Below are 17,053 nucleotides of genomic sequence, written 5' to 3'. Positions count from 1 at the left end.
CAGATTGGCCTTTCTGAAAGTGTCCTGCTGTCATCCTCGTGTCCTGGCTATGGGAAGGATAAGCCAGAAGTCAGCATGTGAACAGTGTGCAAAATAGAGGATGTTTCCAGGGCCAGGGATGGCCCAGGTGGTATCAGAAGCTCAGCACAGATATCCTGACTTAGAAATACCAGGAATGTTGCAGCTCATAGGGAATAGTCCAGCCTTCCAGTTTATAATTTTCTTTTTAAAGATTTTATTTATGGGCGCCTGTGTGGCTTAGATGGTTAAGTGTCTGCCTTCGGCTCAGGTCATGATCCCAGGGTCCTGGGATTGAGCCCCACATCGGGCTCCTGGCTCAGCAGGGAGCCTGCTTCTCCCTCTCCCTCTGCCTCTCTCCCTGCTCATGCTCTCTTTCTCTCTCTGTATCTCAAATGAATAAATAAAATCTTTAAAAAATAAGGATTTTATTTATTTATTTGACAGAGACACAGCGAGAGAGGGAACACAAGCAGGGGTGGGGTGAGAGAGGGAGAAGCAGGCTCTCTGCTGAGCAGAGCCCCTGACAAGGGACTTGATCCCAGGACCCTGGGATCAAATGACCTGAGCCGAAGGCAGATACTTAGCAACTAAGCCACCCAGCACTCCTATAATTTTTTTTTTTTTTTTTAAGATTTTATCTATCTGAGGGGCACCTGGGTGGCTCAGCTGGTTAAGCGTCTGCCTTCGGCTCAGGTCATGATCCCAGGGTCCTGGGATCGAGTCCCATGTTGGACTCTGCCCAGTGGGGAGCTTGCTTCTCCCTCTGCCTGCTACTCTGCCTGCTTGTGCTCTCTCTCTCTGTCAAATAAATAAAATCTTAAAAAAAAAAAGATTTTATCTATTTGAGAGAGAGTGAGAAAGAGAGCACGGGTGGGGGGAGGGCAGAGGGGAAAGCAGGGAGCCCAACCCGGGGCTCTAATCCCAAGACCCCGGAATCATTACCTAAGCTGAAGGCAGACGCTTAACCAGTTGAGCCACCCAGGCACCTCTGTCTTCCAGTTTAAACATCCTCTCTCCAGCATCCTCGACAGACTCTCTCTACTTGAACACTTTCATTGATGGGGAACTCACTGCTTTGAGAAACATGTGGTGCTGTGTCCTTTTGCCCTCTAAGCTGCAGCTCATTTCTAGAGCTGTGGCTAGAGCTGAAGTCTCCAGGACGCTAGTCCTTGCTCTTGAGGATGTTTCCTTTCCTCGCAGCCTCCGGATGAGGGGCACACAGATATGCCTGGGAGCTGTCTTGTCTTCTCCAGTGAAATGGCTTTTTTCAGCTAACTATTCCAGCCTATTAAGAGCTTTTAAAAAATCTTGATTCTATAATATAGTAGTTATCCATCCCAATGTTGTGTTAATTCCAATTTATATAAACTGTCTTCTGTGTTTTCATTATTCCAAGGAATGTGATGAGAGACTTTAATAAGATCCAGATGTTTATGATAGTCATCTAGTTACCCTATCAAAAAGGGAATTGAAGTTGTTTGACTATAACTTATTTTTGGTGTGCTCATGCAGGCCCTTGGTGGTCACTGTATTCTAGGTAACTGCTTATACAACATGTTCAGTGAACCTTTCTGAATTTTGTTAACTGTTGTTACACTTGTCTGACTTTTGCAAATTGGAACTTTTGATGAGCTCAAGTCTCTGGCAACCTTCAGTTTATAATATTTTCTCAAAGATTATTATCATTCTTAATTTAAAAAAATTTTTTTGAAAGATTTATTGGAAAGAGAAAAGGTGAGAGATAGATCATGAGCAGGGGGCAGAGGGAGAGGAGGGTGCAGAGGGAGAGGGAGAAGCAGACTTCCCGCTGAGCAGGGAGCCCAATGTGGGACTCGATCCCAGGACCCTGGGATCATGACCTGAGTTGAAGGCAGACGTTTAACCGACTGAGCCACCCAGGCATCCATTAAAGATTATTATAATTTTTTTAAAAACATTTTATTTTTTTAAGTAATCTCAACACCCAGTGTGGGGTTGAACTCACAACCCCAAGATCATGAGTCACACGCTCCAGCGACTGAGCTAGCCAGGCACCCCTCAAAGATTATTGACAGTGATTTTTCAAATTTTTCACTATAATTTCGTTCAACCAGATCACTTGAACTAATTCAAAGGGGCTCACATCTGATTGATGATGGCTCAGCTGCTTTTCCCATTTTGGAGATAATCTGTGTGATTCACCTGTAGACCTCAACTTCTTTGAGAGGTGTTTGGCTGGTATTTGGGACAGTCTTTGGGCACTGTGGTTTGGTGGTTAAGAGCGTGGCTGGATTCAGACGGGTCTAGGTAATGTCAGATTTCATCTCTGCCACTGATGAGCAGTATGAGTTGGCAGCCTCTCTATCCTTGCCAGGCATTAGTTTCCTCTGTAAAATAAGTGTCTCAGTAGAGGATTAAATGAAGCCTTTAATGAGATGCCTGGCCCTTGGTAACCTTCTCTTCAATATGGCCATTATGATTCTCTTAAGAGTTTGTTGGGTGGGGCTAGTGAGCACACTAGGGAACCTAGAAAGAAACTTGTTTGATTGGCCTCCTAGGGCATGGCAGAAGTGCTGGGTATAGACACCCTGTCCCCAGACCCCTCTGTTTCAGAAAGCAATGCTGGACACTCTTCAAAGGCCAGAACGGAGTATTTTGACCTTTGGCCTAGTGAGAACAAGAGAGTATTTCCCTCCTTTGTGTCCAGAGAAGACCTAGGTGAATTTTAGTTGACGGCAGATTTCTTAGACAGGCAGTATAGAATGAAAGAGAAGATACCTGGCTCCTTTTGGACTTGTGGATGTGAGGTGTGGTAAGTTGAGGCCTCCAAGGGGCCTCAGGCTGCCATCTTGACAAGTGATAGACCAGGGTGTGGGGCTCAAAGGGAGAGGGCCATGGTGTGAGGAGTAAGGAGTGGTGTGCTTAGGCAGGGCAGGATCCTGCTCCCCTGGTTATAATTACGGCCACAAGGCCTTGGAGATGTCCTCAAACTGTCCCACCCACCCTGCCCCCCATCCCCACCCTCAGTGCTATGGCTTCTCTAAGAGCTGATCTTTTGGGGCAGGAGGCCAGGAGGGCAGGTAACTAGAGCTGAGATTCTTTTCACTGCTATTCCTGGGCTAGGGCTGTACTTGGCAGGTGGTGCCAGGAATACCGGTGAGTCTGTTGAACTTCTGACCTCAGTGGCCAGATTAGGCCAGGATCTAGCCAAGGTTGTGTCCTCTTGCAGAACAGGGACTCTGCAAGTGTTGGCTGCTTGAGTGACCCAGGGGATGTGTAGGGGCAGGAGAAGGCAGAGTTGCTCCTGGGCTATGTGGGAAATAAGTGGGGATGGGTACGAGTGAGAGGAAAGAAGGGGTGCTGGGGTTTAAAAGACCATCTTCCCTGATTGCTTTTCTTTTTTCTTTTTTTTTTTTTTTTTAAGATTTTATTTAGTCATTTGACAGCGAGAGAGGGAACACAAGCAGGCGGAGTGGGAGAGGGAGCAGAGCAGGGAGCCCGATGTGGGGCTCGATCCCAGGACTCTAGGATCATGACCTGAGCCACCCAGGCGCCCCTTCCCTGATTGCTCTTCATCCTAGTAGGCGTAAGGGAATGAGAGGTGGCTGGGGTGGGGGATCAAAATGCTGGGGTCTTGGGCTGCGACGGCTCTTGCCAGAGCCTTGGTAGCAGGTTAAATTATGGGAGATGGAGGTGTCTATAAGACCATGCTGGGAGACATGGCAAATGGTGAGACCCCTAAATGGTATCTATTTTTCCTCTCCCTAGCACGCCCACACTTCCCCAGAGTCCTGGGTGGAGGAGTGAGGCACGAAGGTCTGTGTGTCTGTGCCTGCCTGATGTAGGCCTGAGGCCATCGTCATCCCGGCCCCTCATGGGGCAGGATGGGGCAGGTGTGGCCACTCCTCCCTCACAGTGGCCGTGGCCTTACTTGGGAATCTGACGGCAGTGCTCCCAGCACTGTGCACCTGTCCAGCTGCAGGAAGTGTGGTGGACTGGGGGGGCCTCCACCCACTCAGCCTCCTTCTCAGGCTCTCTGGCAGAGTGGCTCTTGGAGCTGAGCCACAATAATCCGAGTTGCCTGCCACATGGCTCCTTCCAGGGCCCGTGGGGACTGTGGGTGCTGCTGCTTTCTCACAGTGCCCTGTGGGATCTGACTGGAGGAGCCCCGGGGGGCCTGGGTTTCCTGGAGCGGTTGCACCTCAGCCACCACCAGCTGGCCTGCTGCCTCTGGACTTCTTCACCACCCTGGGCTCTGTGCTCCTCCTGGATCTTTCTCACAACCTGCTTATCACCCTGGACCCCTGCAGCCTGTGGGGCCTGGGGAACCTGGAGCAGTTCGACCTGAGTTCCAACTGGCTGACCAAGCTGGGCACAGCCAGGCTTGGGTGCCTCTTCTGTCTACACTGGCTCTTGCTGGCTAGAAACTGCTACGTGTGGCCTGGCCACCATGCCAGGCCTGGAGGTCCTCTCTGGCTGGGAATGACATCAGTGAGCTGGAGGCTGAGGTTTCGGCGGCCTTGTTGGCGCTGGGCATCCTCTCTCTTGTAGACAACTTGTTGCCACATTGAATTTCAAGGTGACTGCAGATATCTGGATGGTGGGCATGTGGCTGCTGCTGGCCAATAACACCTGGGTGCAAGACTGCGACCTGCAGTGGGCCTTTGGGAAGCCTGGACCACCTGTGGCACTTGTGGGTGCCAACCTGGGCAACCTGACTTGTCCTGCCCTCAGCTGTTGGGGGGGGCGGTTGCTGAGCGATGTGGAGGCCCGGCTCTGCCTGTCTGAGAGCTACTGTGCAGGGTATCCTGGGCACCATGCTGGTCACTGTGGCTGTGGTCGTGGCAGAGTGCAAGCGCAGGCGGGGCTCCAGAGGAGCTGGGGAAGGAGAGCAGATAGAGATGTGGACGGCAGGTAGAGATGTAGACGACAAAAAGGGCTGTTCTTCAGAAGTCTTTCCAGCTGAGTTGTCACCCTGGGCAGGAATGGGGGTGGGGGACAAATGGCTGTGTTCCTCTGGCAGGGCCTCTGACCCTCCCACTCACCTATTCTCTGACCTAGCACAATGCCAGCATCTTTCCCAACCCTAGAAAGAGATTTGGCCCTTAGTATTTCTCAACAACCTTCTGGGGACTAGGGCAGTAGAAGGCAGAGACTGAAGACCAGAGGGAATTAGGGTGGGATGGGTACCAAGGGAAACTTCATGAATCCCAGTCTCCTGCCCCTCCCCACATGTGTCCCTGGCCGCTGCTGTTGCTAAAGTCATGAGGATGGTGGGATGGGGTAGGGGTATTGCTCCTGTGGGCACAACCCAGCCAGGCTCCTACAACTATTTTATGGGCGTACACCGTCCCAGTTCCGGTCCTCCTCAACACCTTAGCTCTTTCCTGAGGGCTGTGCATTCTTGTCACATTTGAATTGGGAATCGGTTGAAGAGATGGCAAAATAAAGCCAATTGAAAATTTGATTCTGTACTATGTGCCTGTGGAAAACTTACCTCATGTGGTTGTGACTGGTGTGTGGGGGGAGGTAGACAGAATGGCCTTTAATCCAGGTTTTTTCTCATTCCCTTCATCTGGACCTTCCTTTCCCCCACCCTCACCCCAGCATATATGTACACAATCCCATTTCCTAGATTTTGCATGGAGATATCTTTCTCTCACGTTTCTGTTATGCCCAGGCTTTATCCCAGTGACTATGAAAAATAAGATGTGAGAGGTGTTTTGTGTAGCTTTTACTGGCTGAGTGGGAATTTTTAATTCACTTGAGGCTCCTCTCCCCACCCCAGGGAACGGGAAGCAAACAGACCTGAATTAAATAGCCTGGTGGGAAGGCTTGTGGAGTCTTAACTTCAATATTGGAAGATGAATTTGTGTTTTGCCAGGTGGTAGGGGCTGCAGGAAGATAGTGGCAATCCTGGAGTGCCCAGAACTTTCACCCACTTATTGAACAAATAATTACAGAATACGTACTCTGAATGAGACCTAGTGGCAACATCTTTTGTTCATTTCTCTATTTATTTTTTAAAGATTTTATTTATTTGACAGAGAGAGACAGCAAGAGAGGGAACACAAGCAGGCGGAGTGGGAGAGGGAGAAGCAGGCTTCCCACTGAGCAGGGAGCCCAATGCGGGGCTCGATCCCAGGACCCTGGGATCATGACCTGAGCCGAAGGCAGACGCTTAACGACTGAGCCACCCAGGCGCCCCTCATTTCTCTACTTAGCATGTATTTCCTGAATGCATCCCATACACTATGCCGTGAGGATATAATAGTAAACAAACCAGACACTGTCCTTGCCCTCATGAAGCTCACAATCTAGGGTTAATCTGGTTGTTAACAAAGAATCTAAAATACATAATTACCATTGTGCTGAGGGATTCAAAGGAAGGGTACCTGATGTTAGGGAAACATAAAATAGGGGAGCTAAGAATTAACAAGGAGGCCAAAGAAGAAGCTGGGGAGGCCAGTTAGAAGCCTGCTGTAGTTAAACCAACAGAAGATGGTAGTTAGCTGGAGCATTGGAGCTGGAGAGGATAGACTGATTTGAGATGTCCCATGTGTCCACATCAGATCTTGCTCTTCTCTCAAGGGACAGAGGGAAGACAGACCCAGACCAAACTTCTCTACAAGTGACTTAGCCAAGAGAACACCTTACTCTGAAATTAAACAGAAGTAGAGAGATTTTGTGTGTGTGTGTGTGTGTGTGTGTGTGTGTGTGTGTGTGTTTACACTATTTATCCCCTACTATGAGCTGGTACCAACACTGCCACATTTAAACCTCTTAACAACGCTGTGAGGTACATGTCCTCTCCATTTTACAGATGCGTCTTAGAAAGTGCAGGCCCAAAGTCCGTTAGGGTTGCAGTTAGAATTGGAGCCCAGGTTTAGCAGCAAAGACTAGTTCGCCCACGGTTCTGATAACCTGAACCCACTGTTTCTTCCTCTAGTCTAGTTTTCAATTTTGGAGCCACGAGGAGGGATCCTTAAGTCCCTGAGCAGAGGGAAAGGCTGAACTCCGCAGCTGGAACACATCCTTCAGGCCGGAACTAGAGAGCGAGAGCATTGTTTCCCGTCGGAAGGGAAAAGTGATGCTCCTGCCCCACACCCCCGCCGCTTCGCGACACCCGGAAGTTGCGTGTTCGCATCCCGGCGCCGGCCTCCCTGTCAGGGGTGAAGCCGCAGCGGACTGCCCTTCCCCAAGATGGCGACGAAGATGGGTTCGCGACGGTGGATGCTGCAGCTGATCATGCAGCTGGGTTCGGTGTTGCTCACACGCTGCCCCTTCTGGGGCTGCTTCAGCCAGCTCATGCTGTACGCTGAGAGGGCCGAAGCTCGCCGGTGAGCGGGCCCACGCGGCCGCCAAGCGCGGTGGGGGCGGTACGGCCCGTCCCAAGAACGGGGGTGCGGTGAGGTGGGGAAGAAGGTGGGACCCTTGGGCTGGGGAAGAGTTAGGACCTTGGGCTTGTTAGGGGCTCTGGTCTGGGGCAAGGTGGGCATCGAGCGTAGTGCAGGGGTCCTGGCCGTGAGAAGGGCCTCCGGTTCAGGGGAGCCGTGGAGCTTGTGGGAACTCAAGGGATCGTAAGGGCCTTCTCCCGCTTCATTCTGTCCTCGTTGCTTCTTCCCCTATCCGGCTCGCAGGAAGCCCGACATCCCAGTGCCCTACTTGTACTTCGACTTGGGGGCGGCCGTGCTGTGCGCCAGCTTCATGTCTTTTGGAGTGAAGCGGCGCTGGTTCGCGCTGGGGGCCGCCCTTCAGCTGGCCATTAGCACCTACGCCGCCTACATCGGGGGCTACGTCCACTACGGGGACTGGCTGAAGGTGAGCACCTCGGCCCAAAGCGGGACTTCGCTAGGGGGATGGGGAGCCCGAGGCCAGTGCCCTGTGCGGCGCCGCAGTTGGGAAATGCATGGTGCATAGTGTGAAGCCCGGGAAGGCAGAACCCCCAGGCTTGTGGAGATTATTACAGACTGCAAGGATGAAAGGACCTTAGAGACCACACAAGACTGCCTTTCAGAGTGTGAAAACTGAGGTTCGAAGGCGAGAAACAGACTTTCCCAAGGTCATACTACAGTTAGCATTGCAGGTGAGACCAGAACCCTTTAAACCATTAGTTTAGTAATGTCACACTGTAGGGCTAAAGGGACCTTGGAGAGTACCGGTTCCAACCATCTGATCTTATGAAATTTAATTAATTTAGTGCAGCATGTAAACGTGAAAGTGCCAGAACCTGTGCCAGGTGCTGCAAGCTTGTAGATAATCCTGGACAAAGGCAGGGACTGTCAGTCCAGTCGGGGAGGCAGATGTGTGAACAGCTACCAGACAGTGGGATCGATGGTTTTTTCATGGGACAGACTATACTTTATAGCAGAAAGAACACTGGGATTCGAGTCTGTACACTTGGAGGTGCAGAGGGGGCAACTCTTGGTGTCTGGGTTCTGCCACTTTCTGTAGGACCTTGGACATTTTTAGTAACCCCTCTGGGCCTCAGTTTCCACTGCTGATAAAAAGAGTTCTCTATCTCTGCCGCACCTGCCCACCACACTTGGAAATTGTAAGAGGGTTCATCAGATGGAATGGGATGTATAGAGATGGGCACTTCTGTGCTCTGGACAGCCAGGAGAAATGTGGTGGCTGCAGTTCCTGACTGGGGTCCCCTCACCTTGGTCCAGGTCCGTATGTACTCGCGCACAGTTGCTATCATCGGCGGCTTTCTTGTGCTGGCCAGCGGTGCTGGGGAGCTGTACCGCCGGAAACCCCGCAGCCGCTCCCTCCAGTCCACCGGCCAGGTGTTCCTGGGCATCTACCTCATCTGCGTGGTAGGTTGGGGGGCTGTTGGCTGGAAGTGCTTGCCTGGGAGTGAAGTAGAACCCAGGGAGGTGGGCAGAATAAGGCCTTGCATGTAGTTCCTGACGGTCTGCCTCCTGGGAACTGCCCCAGCCAGCTTTTGGGCCTCAGAGGCCCTTCAAGTGCCTGAGACCTGGCTGAGAGTCCCTTCTTCCAGCATTATTGCCACCAGGGAGAGAAGAGTTTGGATGGACCATTCAGTCCCAAGCCTGAGAGGAGAACAAGGTGGACTGGTCCTCTCATGGCTCCAGCCCCCAGAGGACTGAGAGAGGGGGCAAAGGAGAGGTTTGGTGGGGTTCAGACCCCAGATGGGGCTCTATCGCTTAGAGTCAGTGGGGGTTGCCTAGGGTAGCAAGTTATGGTACTCCCTAGTGGAGGACCTAGGCCAAGCCGGTGTGGATGGGGACCTGGACAGGCTCCAGGTCACTTGGCTTCATCTTAGTTACTGGGCACCATATCCCATGTGCAGAGCTCTGTATTCAGAGGTGAGAGCCCCAGTCTGGCAGTGGAGACACACTTCTGCCCTCCTGAGCCCCGAAGGTGAGGAGAGCCAGGCCCTAACTCCATGAGCTCCCTAGTCTGGGGGCGGGGGGAGATGCAGGCCCTCCTCTCCAAGAGCCCCAACTCTGAGCCGGGAGTCAGAAGCCCACCTTGCAGAGGCAGACTTGCAGGTGCCATCTCAGGGGCAGCCATCCCCAGACAGGCTCCTCAGCCCGCCGGAGAGACTTAGAGGATGGTGTGTCTTTAGGCCTACTCACTGCAGCACAGCAAGGAGGACCGGCTGGCCTATCTGAACCATCTCCCGGGAGGGGAGCTCATGATCCAGCTGTTCTTCGTGCTGTATGGCGTCCTGGCCCTGGCCTTCCTGTCAGGCTACTACGTGACGCTGGCTGCCCAGATCCTGGCCATACTGCTGCCCCCAGTCATGCTGCTCATTGATGGCAATGTTGCCTACTGGCACAACACACGGCGCGTTGAGTTCTGGAACCAGATGAAGCTCCTTGGAGAGAGTGTGGGCATCTTCGGGGCCGCCGTCATCCTGGCCACTGATGGCTGAGTGGCATGGCAAGAGGCTGAGATGGGCGCAGGGAGCCACCGAGGGCCACCCTGCCTTCCTCCTTGCTGGCCCAGTTTCTTTATGCTTTCTGCTCTGTTGGTTTGGTTCTTTGCTGTTTGTATATGTGTTGGTAAGAGGCAGGTCTCTTCCCCGGTGCCTGGGCTCAGCCCTTGGGGGGGTGGGAGCCCTGATGATGATGCCTTACCGGGGTTTTTCCTGTTCGTTAGTAGGACACCTGAGGCCAACTGCTCCCTGGGTCTCCTGTCTCAGAGAAGGGAGTAAGGCAGGGCTCGGGTGGGGGTACTGAGAGTGGGAGACAGAGAAAGGAAGACCGTGAACTGGAAGTGAGCAAATGTGAAAAACTCCTTTTTGAACCTGGCGAGTGCAGCTAGGCTCTATAGTGCTGTTTGGAGACTGAGAGTGAGTATGTGTGTTGACGCGGGGATTGGGCTGGGAGGGGCCGAGAGGCCGGGCACCACAGAAGTCACGTGAGTTCTCAGGGTATCCCAGGGGCAGAAGAAGCACTAGCTGTCGCCCCACCTTGAAAGCAGAGCAGGCCCCAGTCTGGGGGTGCAGGGGTAGGGTAGGCAGTGGCCAACTTCCTGTCTCCTGCCTCCTGTTTCCAGCTCTATGGTTGGCCTGGTTGGGGTGAGTGCCCTCCCAAACACCAGACCACACAGTCCTCCAAAAATAAACATTTTATATAGACATTTGGCTTTGCTTCTGTGTTCTCCCCACAGGGCATGTTGCCATTGGCTGGGATTGATCTTGGGTTTCTTGAAAGACCACATCTGGTTAAGCCCCACTTTGGTCCTCCCGTGACCTCTGCCCTGTTCTGAGAGTTCCCGCAGGCCTTTGGCTCTCTAGTCAAGATCCTCCCTGTAGTCTGCTCTTGACCCATCCCCTCAGTCCGTGTGTCATAGCTTGTCTTTTCCTCCCCTTTTATCCTCCTGGCTTCTTTTGAAGAAATCTTTGGTGAGGGCAGCTAGAGGGTGGGGGGGGACTAACATTAAGTGTCCACTATGAGGATTCTACATCTTACAGATGAGGAAATGGAAGCTCAGAGAAGGCGAGCAGCTTACCTCAAGGCACAGAGCAAATGTAGCCACAGCTGGGTTCCAGGTTGGGCCTATCTAATGCCCACACACAGTGGTGCACTCTGTCACCCCTCTCCTAAGGGAAGTCAGAGGCTGCTCCTGGGGTCTGGTTCTGTCGTGGCCCCGTTGTGCCACGATGGTCCTCTCTGTACTTGTCCATGCGCCTCCTGATTGAAAGTAGTCCAGCGACCAGTATGGGGGCCTGGCACATTGTGGGGGTCAAAAATGCAGAATGAAACCTCTGGCTTTGGACTCCTGCGGGCTGAGGTGTTCTCTTTCCACAAATGGAGACAGCCTCCAGCGGGATCGAGGGGAAAACATCCAAGTCTGGGCCTTGCTTGGAAAGAGAGCTGGAGCTGCCTTTGGTCTGGTCTGTGGGATGGAGGGGAGCCCCTCTGGAGGGCTGCTGACACCCAGGTCAGGGAGACAGTGACAGCATTCATCTTGGGGGCACTCCATCTCATTTAGCTCTTCTCTTCCCTCTGGGAGCCCCCTGGTTCTCCAACCCTCAAGATCTTGCTCCCAGAAGGTCACTGCTCATTCCTTTCAAGTGTGAGCTGACTCTCAGACAAGTATTTGTGTTTTAATCAAGGCCTCCTGAAAATTTGTAAGACCCAAAGGAATTAAAATAAGTGCTGGAATATCAAGCAAATGGGGGTGATATTTTGGGCAAGGGAGCCTCAAAACAGAGGCCACAGAAATTGGCCACCTTTAAGGTTATCCCTGAGTAGAGCCCTGGAAGGCAAGCCCCCCACCCTCACCTCCCATATCTCTAGACTGAAAATTGAAGGCCCCCGGTTATAGCTTTGGAGCCAGTGGTGAGGGTGGGGGAGGGCTGTCTGGGTCACACCCTTCTTCCTGTGCTTGTCCCCACTTGGGCGCCCCCCTCTGGGCAGAGTAGAGTGGGAGCTGCTTCCTCTGCACATCACTTAGCCGTCAAGCCTGGTCCAGCCTGTGGCTGCCTGGGATCACCTCCCGCAGGCATGGCTTTTGGTTCACCCTGGTTGTCCCAGGGCCTGCAGGGTGGGCGGTGAGGGTCAGCTGCCGGGGTCAGAAGCTGGTTTGCAGAAAGAGTCCGGCAGCCCCTTGGCATGGTTGACCAGCTCATAAGAGTCCCGGATATCAGCCAGGCCAAACCAGAAGAAGATCCACTGCTTGTTGGAGAAGCTGCCATCACTGTGTTTGAAGTACCTGGTGGGGGGAAGGGGGCAGCTTTTAGGGCAAGGCCAGTGCTCACTACTCACTGGTTATTTTGAGGACCTACTACATGCCAGACACCCTGATATTACTGGTTTCATCCTTACAGCAGCAGCCAGGTGTCTGGTGGTGGCTTGCTCTTTTCCCAGAGAAGCAGCTAAGGCTCAGAGAAGTTAGTTGACCTGCCAGAGTCCCAAAGCTAGGAAGGTTAGACTGAGGATGTCCTTTGCTCTCTGTGCCTCCAGGGGAGGGGTTCTTGTTCACCTCTTGGTCCCCACAGAGCTGGATGAGGGGATAGTTGCAGAAGGGAAGAGAAAGGAGAGAATGTTTCGCTGGAGATGCAGTGGCCCTGGGGTCAGCGCTTGGCAACTGGGCCTGGAATAGAACCTGGAGGGTCAGGATTTTTGAGGACTCTGGGAGAGTTCAGGAGTGTCTTCAAGGAATCCACTGCCATGGGGCAGAGCATGTTTAAGTGTGCTCTGCTTCTGGGGAAATCTCAGACTCCGTGGGTGGTCTGCCTCCTGGGGAATGTGGGGCCACACTGAGTGGGGCCTTTTTCTTGGGGGAAGCCGGGCCTTCCGGGGGTGTGGCTTTGGAGACCTGGGGCTGGGGTGGGAGCGGGACCTACCAGGGATTGATGGGGTTGGTGACCCGGGAGCGCCAGAAAAGCGTCTGCAGGTCCCGCCGCAGGCACTCCCACAGCATCTGGCCCGAGCCTTGGCCCTGGCGGCTGGAGCTCACCACAAACTTGTCTAGATATGGGGTGCCCCCCAGTACGGGCTCCGTGGTCAGAATGGCAGCCGCATTGTACCTGGCGCAGCAGGGGAGAGGCAGGCTGGGACCTCTCCTTGGCCCCAACCTGCCCAACTCTGTCCCTTGGTCCCTGCCTTCCAGGGCCCGCAGGCTCACCCCTCAGAGACGTAGACAGAGTGCAGCCGCGGGCGCAGCGAGGCCAAGTAGTCGTCTCGCAGCTTCTTGCCAAAGCTGGCGTTGACCAGGTTCACCAGGCGGCCCTGGTCCAGGCTGTCCAGGCTGCGCACCCGCAGCATCCGATCGGCGTTCTTGAACAGGGTCCCGGACCCTGGGGGTGGCATGGAGGAGGAGGGGTTAGTTTAGCCCAAGAGCCAGGTCCTATCCGTTCCTGCATTTGCCCTGCCTGGTGGGGGGTCCAGATACGACAGGGGCCGGGGGGGGGGGGCAGTGACCCTCTTTGTAAGATCTCCACAATGAAGTGATTTCTGTGGTCGGCATAGATATGTACATGATTTTCACACAGGGAGATGCTTTCCCCTGGCAGTTTGTCCCTCAGCTTCCGTCCATCGTCCGGAGTCCCACCTACTTCCCCTAGACCCGCCTCCCTCCCCCGAAACCGGGTCTCGCTGGTCTCCGCCCCACCCCGCCCCCAGGCGCGGCCCTCACCCTTGTTGCTGAAGAGCTCGGTGAGCAGCGTGCTGGCGGCGGTGATGGCGGCCGAGGAGTGGTGCGGCAGGCGGCTGAGCACGTCCACGATGAGCCGCACCTGCTGCCGCGCCTTAGTGCTCACCCACTCGGCGTTGGTCACCAGGTCCAGATCGGCGGGCAAGTTCACCTTACTCAGGACCTGCGTCCGGGCGGCAGGGGGTGAGCCTCTGGCCTGCAGCCTGCCACGAACTGCGCCCCTGCCCCACGGACCCTTCCTCACCGACCCCTTTACCCTCACTTCCTCCCAGAGTCCTCGGCCAGGGAGAGTTCGGATCTGGGCCCCACGCCGCTCCCCACCCACCCGGCTTGAGGATGACTCTGGGGCCCGTCTGGGAGGCGAGCAGGGAGCACGAGAGGGGCTCATCCAGGCCCGGAGTCGCGGGAGTGGAGCCCGTAAGGAGGGGACACACCTTTTGACTGCTGTCGTGCAGGCCTCCTGTGTTATTGAGGAAGATGATTTTGGTGGGCTGTAGCGCCTTGGCTAGAGCCGCGGTCACCTCCAGCGAGTCCAGGAGCACACAGCGGCGGGCGGTCGTCTCCCCAATGGGGCACAGGATGGGGATGCTGCCGGACTCCAGGCACCACTGCAGCAGGTCGGTCTCCACTGAGACGATCCCGCCGTAGCTGTGGGCCAGACGTGGTGCTCAAGAGGGCCCCCTCCAGGCCTGCCGGGCTCGGGCAGGGCGCGCGGCGGAGCGGGTCCAAGCACGCTGGGCCAGGCGGGGCCCGCACTAACCTGGCATGAGGGGCTGGCTCCGCGGCTCCCAGCACTGAGCCGCCGCCAAAAAAGGGGACGGCAGTGGCGGCGTTGTGCCGCAGCTCATCCACCAGCACCTTGCAGTTCTGGGCAAGCTGTGCCTTGGCCTCCCAGAAGGAAAGGCAGCCGGAGGGCGCGGTGGGCGCGGGCAGCCCGAGGACTACCAGCGGCTTCATGTCCATGCGCTGCAGGAATGCCAGGGCGAAGGCCAGGCTGGATACAGCCTGACTGCACTTGAGTACCTCCTCGTCCACCTGCGGGGGAGGGCGTGTTCAGGAGGGCCAACGCTGGCTCTGACTCCTGCAGCCTGGCCCCCCGGGGCCCTGTCGGTGCCCCTACCGTGCCCAGGAGCAGTCAGGCCCCATTTCTGGCTAAGGGCGCCCACCTGCTCCGCCCTTTGCCCCGTTGGGTCTTGCCATCCCCTTATCTCACATTGGTGTTCCTCCCTCTGTGCCTCCCGGCGACCTTGGACTCTCTGACTTCTTGGGGGGAGGGGTGACCCAGGCGGCTCCTGTCCAGGTTCCCCACTTGCCATCTGAACCCCTAACTGCGCCCATGGTCGGGGTGGGTACTTCTCCAGCGCATCACACTTAGCGGATTAGGGTCCCCGTTCTCCTCGCCTGGGCTGGGCGTGAGACTATTGGAGCAGCGCGCAGCTTCACCCAGTCCCGGGCACTCGTCCGGGCACCGTCGCACCCCTTCCCGCTTCCGCTGTGCAGAGTCCGAAGCCGGTCCCGCCATGCCTGGCGACACGTCGCCGTACAACCCCCATCCATCCCCTCGCTGTGACATGGCCGGCGCCGGGCTCCGCTCACCTCGATGACCGCGAAGGGCTTGTTGGCGGAGTGGTAGCAGGTCTGGAACTGCGTGAGCCAGTGGCGCGCCTCCCCGGGGCTGGCTCCGCACTGGTTCAGAAAGGCCTGGATGTCCCGCTGCACCAGCGAGCGGCCGGCTGGGGGCCCCGGGGAGTCGGGAGGGACCGGGGGCGCGGGGGGCGGCGTCCACTCCGGCTCCTCCGCGGCAGGCGAGTGGGTGTCGTCCTCTGCGCCGTCGGTCCCTTCTCGTGCGGCCTGGGCCGGCGCCCAGGCGGTGCTGAGCCGGCGCCCCGGGCTGGCACCCCTGGCCGCCCGCCGTCGCGCGCTGCCGCTCAGTCTCCGGGCGCCCCCAGTGCCTCGGGGACCGCGCAGCCTTCCTCCCGCAGAGGTGACCCGTAGGGCCCAGGCCAACCGCGCCGTCGCCATGACAACCAGACCGGCGGGGGCCCCCTCCCCCCCGCGAGTGCGCTTCTGTCCGCAGCTCCCGGCTCTGGGGGGCTCTTAACCTGCTGCAAGGCGGGGCTGGGCCAGCCGCGGCGGGGCGCGGACTGGGGGCGCAGAGTCGTCTCTGGGTGCATTTGAGGAGGGACAAGCCATGGGTCGGAGGGCGGGGCCACCAATATACCCCGCCCCCGTGCGGGGGGGACGGAACCCACTAGTGCGGGTCACGAGGCAGAGATAAGTGATGGCGGGGTGTCTTTCATCTGCTGCCAAGGCCGGTTCCAGGAAGGGCTCAGGGGACCCAGGGTGGCTTTGGCGGTCTGCGGGGTTCAGGATGATTAAACGGGAGTGTGAGGAGGGCAAGAGGGGAGAGCAAGTGGCCGTTACCCTGGGACTGAGGGAGGAGACTGCAAGGAGAGGTGGGGAGGAGTGGAAGGAGGGTGGAGGTGTGCCAGCTCTGCTGGAGGGCGGGGAATGCCTCTATCCTATGATCTGAGCTCCAAGAATATTGGAATCATGAGGTTACCAGGGTTGTCCAAGCTCCAGACCCTGGGTACCACTTTGAAGAATTTTGTCATAGTCTCAAATCACCCCTTATTATTTATTTTATTTTATTTTACTTTTTACTTTTATTACCTTGTTTGAAATTAGGCCATAAGCTATATGCCAGACTATAAGCACTGTGAGGCCAGCTTCGGTGTTCCTTTTCCTCCTTTTCCCAAACATATGCCCCCTTCCACTAAGACCAGCATTCAGATCCAATGGGAAAGGTAACCGGAGGGTAAATCACCCCTTATTAGTATTAAGGTTCTTAAATTTAAAATTTATCCCTGTCAAGATTATAACTAGAAAACCAGTATCACTTGCTACCAACAGAAGAAAGCCTTAAGAATAAAGCCAAAACAAAATGTTAAGTTCCAGCTGGCTAGTGTTGCCTGCTCTCTTGGTAGCACAGAAGGCTACCAAGTACACAGTGTCAGAAGCACCCTGGCAGCCTGGGAGGCTTTCTCCTGACCTGTGGAATGCCAGGCCCTGTGCAGAGCACTTCACATATAGTAACTCATTTCATCCTCACAATGATGCCGGGATGGGTATTATTATTCTGCCCGTTTTATAGATGAGGAAATCGAGGCACAGAACTCTGTGAGGGCCAAGGTCATTGGGCTCATTAACAGTGGGGCTGTTCTTTGAAGCAAAGCAGTTCTGCTTCTGATGCGTGCTCTTAAACAAGATTTGAAAAGGACTTGAAAACTTTCCCAGGATGTGATTCACTGTGACTTGATACTATATCCACCTGCTGCCAGAAAGCGCCCAGTACACTATCCATTGTACACATCCTGCAATCCTGTGCTCCCGTACGGTGCGGGAGCCCCCCCCCCCC

At 55.3% G+C, this 17,053-nt stretch overlaps 3 protein-coding genes and 1 non-coding gene across 4 annotated transcripts in view; 2 read left to right on the top strand and 2 right to left on the bottom strand.

Moving 5' to 3' along the window:
- PYY (peptide YY) overlaps positions 1 to 17,053 on the top strand; it is a 76,289-nt gene that overhangs the window by 24,293 nt on the left and 34,943 nt on the right. The gene's annotated exons all lie outside the window — the stretch shown is intronic.
- Positions 6,995 to 10,612, top strand: TMEM101 (transmembrane protein 101). Its single transcript, XM_025861952.2, has 4 exons — positions 6,995 to 7,340; positions 7,641 to 7,821; positions 8,673 to 8,819; positions 9,596 to 10,612. Exons 1-4 carry the CDS (start codon positions 7,204 to 7,206, stop codon positions 9,902 to 9,904), a joined length of 774 nt encoding a protein of 257 aa, XP_025717737.1. The 5' UTR covers positions 6,995 to 7,203; the 3' UTR covers positions 9,905 to 10,612.
- Positions 10,714 to 15,761, bottom strand: NAGS (N-acetylglutamate synthase). Its single transcript, XM_025861661.2, has 7 exons — positions 15,232 to 15,761; positions 14,396 to 14,670; positions 14,070 to 14,283; positions 13,618 to 13,798; positions 13,108 to 13,279; positions 12,827 to 13,009; positions 10,714 to 12,192 (listed from the first exon to the last, which is right to left on the bottom strand). Exons 1-7 carry the CDS (start codon positions 15,655 to 15,657, stop codon positions 12,039 to 12,041), a joined length of 1,605 nt encoding a protein of 534 aa, XP_025717446.1. The 5' UTR covers positions 15,658 to 15,761; the 3' UTR covers positions 10,714 to 12,038.
- Positions 16,308 to 16,455, bottom strand: LOC112815785 (small nucleolar RNA SNORA61). The gene has a single exon (XR_003206053.1). It is a non-coding gene; the product is annotated as a small nucleolar RNA SNORA61 (small nucleolar RNA).

The sequence above is a fragment of the Callorhinus ursinus genome, unplaced genomic scaffold (genome assembly GCF_003265705.2).
Source record: "Callorhinus ursinus isolate GAN/ISIS: 27379988/994484 unplaced genomic scaffold, GSC_fseal_2.0 scaffold102, whole genome shotgun sequence".
Classification (NCBI taxonomy): Eukaryota; Metazoa; Chordata; class Mammalia; order Carnivora; family Otariidae; genus Callorhinus; species Callorhinus ursinus.
The sequence above is the reverse complement of the archived record's forward strand: the minus strand, read 5'-3'. Positions and strand labels throughout refer to the sequence as shown.

What these genes read in the sequence shown, in the direction of transcription:
- TMEM101 (XM_025861952.2), top strand. Translation starts at nt 7,204, where the DNA reads ATGGCGACGAAGATGGGTTCGCGACGGTGGATGCTGCAGCTGATCATG. An exon ending in GAGAGGGCCGAAGCTCGCCG is followed by an intron (nt 7,341 to 7,640) that starts GTGAGCGGGCCC and finishes TCCGGCTCGCAG; the next exon opens with GAAGCCCGACATCCCAGTGC. An exon ending in GCATCTACCTCATCTGCGTG is followed by an intron (nt 8,820 to 9,595) that starts GTAGGTTGGGGG and finishes GTGTGTCTTTAG; the next exon opens with GCCTACTCACTGCAGCACAG.
- NAGS (XM_025861661.2), bottom strand. Translation starts at nt 15,657, where the DNA reads ATGGCGACGGCGCGGTTGGCCTGGGCCCTACGGGTCACCTCTGCGGGA. An exon ending in AGCCCTTCGCGGTCATCGAG is followed by an intron (nt 14,671 to 15,231) that starts GTGAGCGGAGCC and finishes CCTCCCCCGCAG; the next exon opens with GTGGACGAGGAGGTACTCAA. An exon ending in GAGCCAGCCCCTCATGCCAG is followed by an intron (nt 14,284 to 14,395) that starts GTTAGTGCGGGC and finishes TCTGGCCCACAG; the next exon opens with CTACGGCGGGATCGTCTCAG.